At 45.9% G+C, this 6,964-nt stretch overlaps 1 protein-coding gene across 1 annotated transcript in view; it reads left to right on the plus strand.

Moving 5' to 3' along the window:
- The window catches only part of npr1a (natriuretic peptide receptor 1a), an 81,483-nt gene that overhangs the window by 72,028 nt on the left and 2,491 nt on the right, over positions 1-6,964 (plus strand). The window contains exons 16-19 of the mRNA XM_056298045.1: positions 763-931; positions 1,104-1,250; positions 4,392-4,515; positions 5,799-5,867. Of these exons, the coding sequence (XP_056154020.1) occupies positions 763-931; positions 1,104-1,250; positions 4,392-4,515; positions 5,799-5,867 (509 nt within the window). The remainder of the gene's footprint in view (positions 1-762; positions 932-1,103; positions 1,251-4,391; positions 4,516-5,798; positions 5,868-6,964) is intronic.

Here is a 6,964-nt window from a genome sequence, read left to right on the forward strand (position 1 = left end):
GGGGATGATTAGGTGACCAGATGGAGGGAGCCAGGCTGGGAATTTATTTATTTATGTATTTCTGATTTTTCCCTTTTTCTCCCAATTTAGTGGCTAATTGATCCCTATTTTAATTCAAACACCCACCCTCGTACTGCATGCGTTCGCCAACTGCATCCCTCCAGCCGACGGTCTCGAAGGAGACGCCTCCCCACTTTCATGACAAGGCGACTCCAGGCCGAACCACTGCTTTTTCCGACACACACAGAGACGCATTCATGTGACGAACACAAGCCGACTCCGCCCCCCTCCCGAAGACAGCATTGCCAATTATTGCTGCTTCGTCGAGTCCGGCCATAGTCAGATCTGATGAGACCGGGGAGGTGGTTTGAGTAACCGGTTCACAAAACGTTTTGGTGATTGTCTACACTTGTATTTAATGCTGTCCACTTGTGAGCCGATCGGCAAAAAAAAAACGCATTTTAAAACTAAGTGTAAACGGGGTCTCTGTGGCTTGTTATTTACATTCCAGCACATAAGGGGTTTTGACACCATATATCTGTCAAAACACACACACACACACACACACACCATGTATAGATGGTCAGAGACAGACAGAAGGATTAGATTAGATTAGATTAGATTAGCTGTATTGTGAGTGCCCTCTATGGGCAGTGTAACTACAATGCACCTGTCAGGGGAGGGAGAAATATGCAATTATCTCTTTATGTATTAAGTACTGACATCTGTCTGTCTGTTTCTATCTGCCTGTCTGTCTGTCAGAGGTAGTGGAGCGCGTGGCGGTGGGTCGATGGCCGTACCTTCGCCCGTCTCTGTGCTCTCAGAGTCACAGTGAGGATCTCGGCATCTTGATGCAGCGCTGCTGGAACGAAGAGCCAGCTGACAGACCGGACTTCAACACCATCAAACTACTGCTGAGAAAGCACAACAAGTAACGCCAGCCATCTGTCTCACACCACACACTTCTCTCATGCCTTCAGCTTGTCTCACATCATCTATCTCCTGTCTCATGCCTCCTTCTGGTCTACCTGTTTCATGCCTGTCTGTCTGTCTGTCTTGTCAGTCTGGCTTGTGTCTCATGTATATCTTCCTGTCTGCTTTAGGGGTTATGGCTCTAACATCCTGGACAACCTGCTGTCTCGTATGGAGCAGTACGCTAACAACCTGGAGGAGCTGGTGGAGGAGAGGACACAGGCCTACCATGAAGAAAAACGCAAGGCAGAGGCCCTGTTATACCAAATACTTCCACAGTAATATTACTACTGATACTACTGTCACCACTGTGACTACTACTACTACTACTGTTTATACTGTGACGATTACTATCACTACCACTGCTGCTTTTCCTGCTCCTACTGTTGCTATTGCTACTATTAGTACAGCTACTCCTACTAATACTTCTCTTGTAATTACAGTATCAAATTCTGTATCAAGTTCTACTACTACTACTACTACTACTTTCGGCTGCTCCCGTTAGGGGTCGCCACAGTGGCTCATCAGTTTCCATCTCTTCCTGTCCTCTGCATCTTCCTCCTTCACGCCAGCCACCTGCATATCATCCCTCACCACATCCATAAACTCCTCTTTGGCCTTCCTCTTTTCCTCTTCCCTGGCAGCTCCATATTCAACATCCTTCTCCCAATATACCCAGCATCACTACTCCACACATGTCCAAGCCATCTCAATCTTGCCTCTCTTGCTTTGTCTCCAAACCATCCAACCTGAGCTGTCCCTCTAATATACTCATTCCTAATGCTGTCCTTCTCCATCACTCCCAATGAAAATCTTAACATCTTCAACTCTGCCGCCTCCAGCTCCACCTCCTGTCTTTTCGTCAGTGCCACTGTCTCCAAACCATACAACATAGCTGGTCTCACTACCATCTTCCCTTTAACACTTACTGGTACCCGTCTGTCGCAAATAACTCATGACAACTCTCATGCACTCTCTCCACCCTGCCCGCACTCTCTTCTTCGCCTGTCTCCACACTCCCCATTACTTTGAACAGTTGAGCCCAAGTATTTAAACTCATCCAAATTTGTCACCTCTACTCGTTGCATCTTCATGATTCCACTGTCCTCTCTCTCATTCATGCATAGGTATTCCGTCTTGCTCCTACTGACTTTCATGCCTCTTCTCTCCAGTGCATACCTTCACCTCTCCAGGCTCTCCTCAACCTGCACCCTACTCTCACTACAGATCACAATGTTATCCGCAAACATCATAGTCCACGGAGACTCCTGCCTGATCTTGTCCTTCAACCTGTCCATCACCATTGCAAACAAGAAAGGGCTCAGAGCTGATCCTTGATGTAATCCCAGCTCCACCTTGAACCATCCGTCATTCCTACCGCACACCTTACCACTGTCACACTTCCCTTATACATATCCTGCACCACTCCAACATACTTGTCTGCGACTCCCGACTTCCTCATACAATACCACACCTCTCTTGGGACCCTGTCATATGTTTTCTCTAAATCCACAAACACACAGTGTAACTCCTTCTGACCTTCTCTATACTTCTCCATCAACACTCTCAGAGCAAACATCGCATCTGTAGTGCTCTTTTGTGGAACGAAACTGCTGCTCACTAATTGTCACCTCTCCTCTTAACCTAGTTTCCACTACTGTTTCCTGTATCTTCATGCTGTGGCTGATCAGCTTTATACCTCTGTAGTTACTACAGTTCTGCACATCGCCCTTTTCTTGAAAATCAGTGCCAGTATACTTCTTCTCCACTCCTCAGGCATCCTCTCACTTTCCAAGATTGTGTTAAACAATCTTGTTAAAAACTCCACTGTCATCTCTCCCACTTCTTCTTTGCAAATATCTTCCTCTGTGTACTTTGCTGTACTTCCTCGTTCCACCACCAAGTCTCCTTGTCTTCCTTCCTCTGTCCAGATGACACACCAAGTACCTTCCTCACTGCCCCCCCTCATTATTTCTGCAGTGGTTGCCCAGCCATCTGGAAACTCTTCACTACCACCCAGTGCCTGCCTTAACTCCTCCCTGAACTCCACACAACAGTCTTCCTTCTTCAATTTCCACTATTTGACCCTTGGCTCTGCCTTCACTCTCTTCCTCTTCTTGATCTCCAAAGTCATCCTACAGACCACCATCCGATGCTGCCTAGCTACGTTCTCCCCTGTCGCCACCTTGCAGTCTCCAATCTCTTTCTGATCACACATCCTACATAAGATATAGTCCACCTGTGTGCACTTTGCTCCACTCTTGTATGTCACCCTGTGTTCCTCCCTCTTTTTGTAATTATGTATTCACCATAGCCATTTCCATCCATTTTGCAAAACCGCCACCAACTGTCCTTCCACAGTTCTCTCCTTGCCACCATACTTACTCATCACCTCTGTTCCCTTCACCACATGCCCACTGAAGTCCGCTCCAATCACCACTCTCTCCTCCTTGGGTACACTCTCCACCAATTCATCCAACTCACTCCAGAATTCTTCTTTCTCTTCCATCTCACACCCAACATGAGGGGCATATGCGCTGATAACATTCATCATCACACCTTTGAGTTCCACCTTCATACTCATCACTCTGTCCAGCACTCTGTTCACCACCAACACACCCTTGACATACTCTTCCTTCAGAATTACCCCTACCCAATTTCTCCCCCAATTTGCACCATTGTAGAAGAGTTTGAACCCACCTCCGATGCTCCTGGCCTTATTCCCCTTCCACCTGGTCTCTTGCAAACACAGTATATCTACCTTCCTTCTCTCCATCATATCAGCCAGCTCTCTCCCTTTACCAGTCATAGTGCCAACATTCAAAGTTCCGTCTCTCACCTCCACACTCCTACCCTTCCTCCTCTCCCACTGCCTCTGCACATGCCTTCCCCATGTCCTTCGCCCAACAGGAAAATAGTTTCCACCAGCATGCTGCTGGCCAACCGTACTGGTGGCAGTGATTGGTAACGCGGGTTGCAACCCGATTTATGATCCGCATATTTGATTTGGCAAAGGTTTCACGCTGGATGCCCTTCTGGCAAAGGTTTCACGCCGGATGCCCTTCTTGATGCAACCCCCCGTATTTATCCGGGCTTGGGACCGCCACTAAGAGTGCACTGGCTTGTGTATCCTCAGTGGCTGGGTTAATCAAATTCTACTCTAAGAATACTAATACTATTTTACCAGATACATACATCCATAGTAATAGCATTTGTCCTTTGATAAATCGTACTTTTGAAATACAATCATAGTAAGTTTCCTGAGTTGAATGCACACTTACCTGTCTGATTGTCCTGACAGGAATGATTTTGTCTTAAGATCTAGAATGTTTTTTTTTTTCATTTATTGATCTTATTCTGGAACCCCACTCATATGTCCGTGTGTGTGTGTGCGTGTGTGTGTGTGTGTCTGTCTGTAGTTCTGTAGCAGAGCAGCTGAAGAGAGGGGAGACGGTTCAGGCCGAAGCCTTTGACTCAGTCACTATTTACTTCAGCGACATTGTTGGTTTTACTGCCATCTCTGCAGAGAGCACCCCGCTGGAGGTCAGTACCACTGTCCAACACTGGCAGTCAATACCACCTTTCAACGCTAGAGGTCAGTACTTCCGTCCAATACTAGAGGTCACTACAACCATCCAACACTAGAGGTCAATACTTCCATCCAACACCAGTCTTCACGAACACCATATAATACTATAGAAGTCAGTAATTAGCTCTGTGCATAACTGTAGTCAACTGACTTCTGGTTTCTACTGCAGCGCTCATACCAGTTTCCTGTTTGTTGGCATGTGCTATTGACAATGGCATATTTTTTGCAATGCCTGCAAGATTAACCATGGATAAATGTCAACAACATGCACAGAATTGTTGACAAACTTTCACCTGCACCTACCAGCAAAGGGGCGAAAAGTGTCAAAGTTGTGCATATCATACCACAATTATGAGGATGAGCAGACAGACGAATGGAATTGTGGACATAACTTGATATGTACAACTTGAAACTTTTCATCCGCTTGCTGGTAGGTGCAGGTGAAAGTTTGTCAACAATTCTTTGCATGTCGTTGACATTTATCCATGGTAAATTTTGCAGGCATCGTGAAAAATGTGTCATTGTCAATAGCACACGCCAACAAACAGGAAACTGGTATGACCGCTGCAGTAGAAACCAGAAGTCAATGGACTACAGTTATGTACAGAGTCAATAGAGTTCAGTTCATTGGGATTGGGATCCCACGGGGTCCTATGGGGCCCAGTGCAAATCTCGAGGGAGCGGGCAGTTTTAACTTTATTGTAGGTGGTCAAAAAGTAAATTGCAGGTGCCGGGATTTAGCTAGCACTAACCAGAAGGATGGAGTCAACAATGAACATTAAAAAGCAACACACATTGCAAGAGTGGGTGGTAATGTTCTGAAATCCTGCGGGAGTGGGCAGGAGCTGGATTAAGAAAACAGTCCCGTACAGGGCTCTTGTCGGTACCTCTGTCCAACACTAGAGGTCACTACCACCTTCCAACACTAGAAGTCAGTACCTCCGTCCAGCACTAGAGGTCACTACCACCATCCAACACCAGATATCAGTACCTCCGTCTAACACTGGAGGTCACAACCATTGTCCAACACTAGAGGCTAGTACCTCTGTCGAACAGTAGAGGTCACTACCACTGTCCAACACCAGATGTCAGTACCTCCATCCAACACTGGAGGTAAGTGCTGATGACAGGGTCAGACTTGTAGAAGGTGTGGGTGTGTTGTGTCTTGAGGCGAATTGGGTCCTCTGGTCAACACCCATGGAGGGTCTCCCCGTGATGCGTTGTGTTTACCCTGCAGGTGGTGACCTTGTTGAATGACCTCTACACTTGCTTCGACGCCATCATCGACAACTTTGACGTTTACAAGGTAGAGATTTCCATTTCTGGCTTCTTTCCAAACAGCTTCAGCTCAGCAGCAGCGACTTTCCCACCTGTGAAATTATAAACTGGAATAAATCTCACCTGTGACCGTGTGAATGTTCTCCTCCAGCATGCTGGTTATCTAGCTTTTAGTTTTAACCATAGACTGTATGAAAAGATGGACATGATGCCTGTGATGTTACCCACTGGTGTCTGCAGGGACATTTTGAAGCCTAAATTATGGATTTATGCTCCCCACCATTTTGTCAGTTGGTGGAGCCAGAAAATCCAAATTTGGGCAACAGCGTGGCATGTGGCTGGAGCTGGGGTGAGACCTGGGTGGCAGACATGTTGACAGACCTATCAATCAAGGCGGGCAGGCGTGCCTCAACAGTCCACTTTTTTAATTCTTAATATCTTCTTAAAGGGACTATAACTTTCAAAGTCAACACTCTCACACAGTGTGTCAAACTCCAAATTAGCGTTCGTGACCCGAACTTAGAAGAAGAAAAAATTTATTGACTTTTATTTGTGGGTAGAAGTTGGGAATTCCACTAGAACAAGTTTAAAAACCGGCGGTCAATTTCACCGCCCATGGTTGTTTTAGGTTGGAGTGAAATCCCTGTTCTAGTGTTAACTGACTTGCATTGGATTGAACGTATTTTTGGAGCCAGTCACCTAGTGGCCATAGTGGAACTGCAACTTAAGGCACTTCTGCATCAGCTTCACCCTCCAGCCCTGGTGGTCTCCTTACGATCTTAAGTGAAACCAACAGCAAACTAGGATTCAGTTTCTACTTCACCGACATAACAGTAGACCAACAGTAAAGAAGTCAAAGGTCAGTCAGATGATACAGCAGTGACTGAGAGACAGTATAATGATGGATGATAGAGAAGTGACAGAGAGATGTGGGTTGTTTGACCTCGTTCTTTTTAAATTGAATTCATATACGATACACAATCAAAATATCCACTGTCTAAAGATTCATCTCTTTAGATTTATATGTATTTTTACTCTGATAAAAGCGTCTTTCTGTGAAATCAAGTCTAAGTTATTTGTATTGCCTGAATGGTAGGTCCATTTCCCACAGAGAGGAACAGGTCC

Source organism: Lampris incognitus, chromosome 18 (assembly GCF_029633865.1).
Source record: "Lampris incognitus isolate fLamInc1 chromosome 18, fLamInc1.hap2, whole genome shotgun sequence".
NCBI classification, from domain to species: domain Eukaryota; kingdom Metazoa; phylum Chordata; class Actinopteri; order Lampriformes; family Lampridae; genus Lampris; species Lampris incognitus.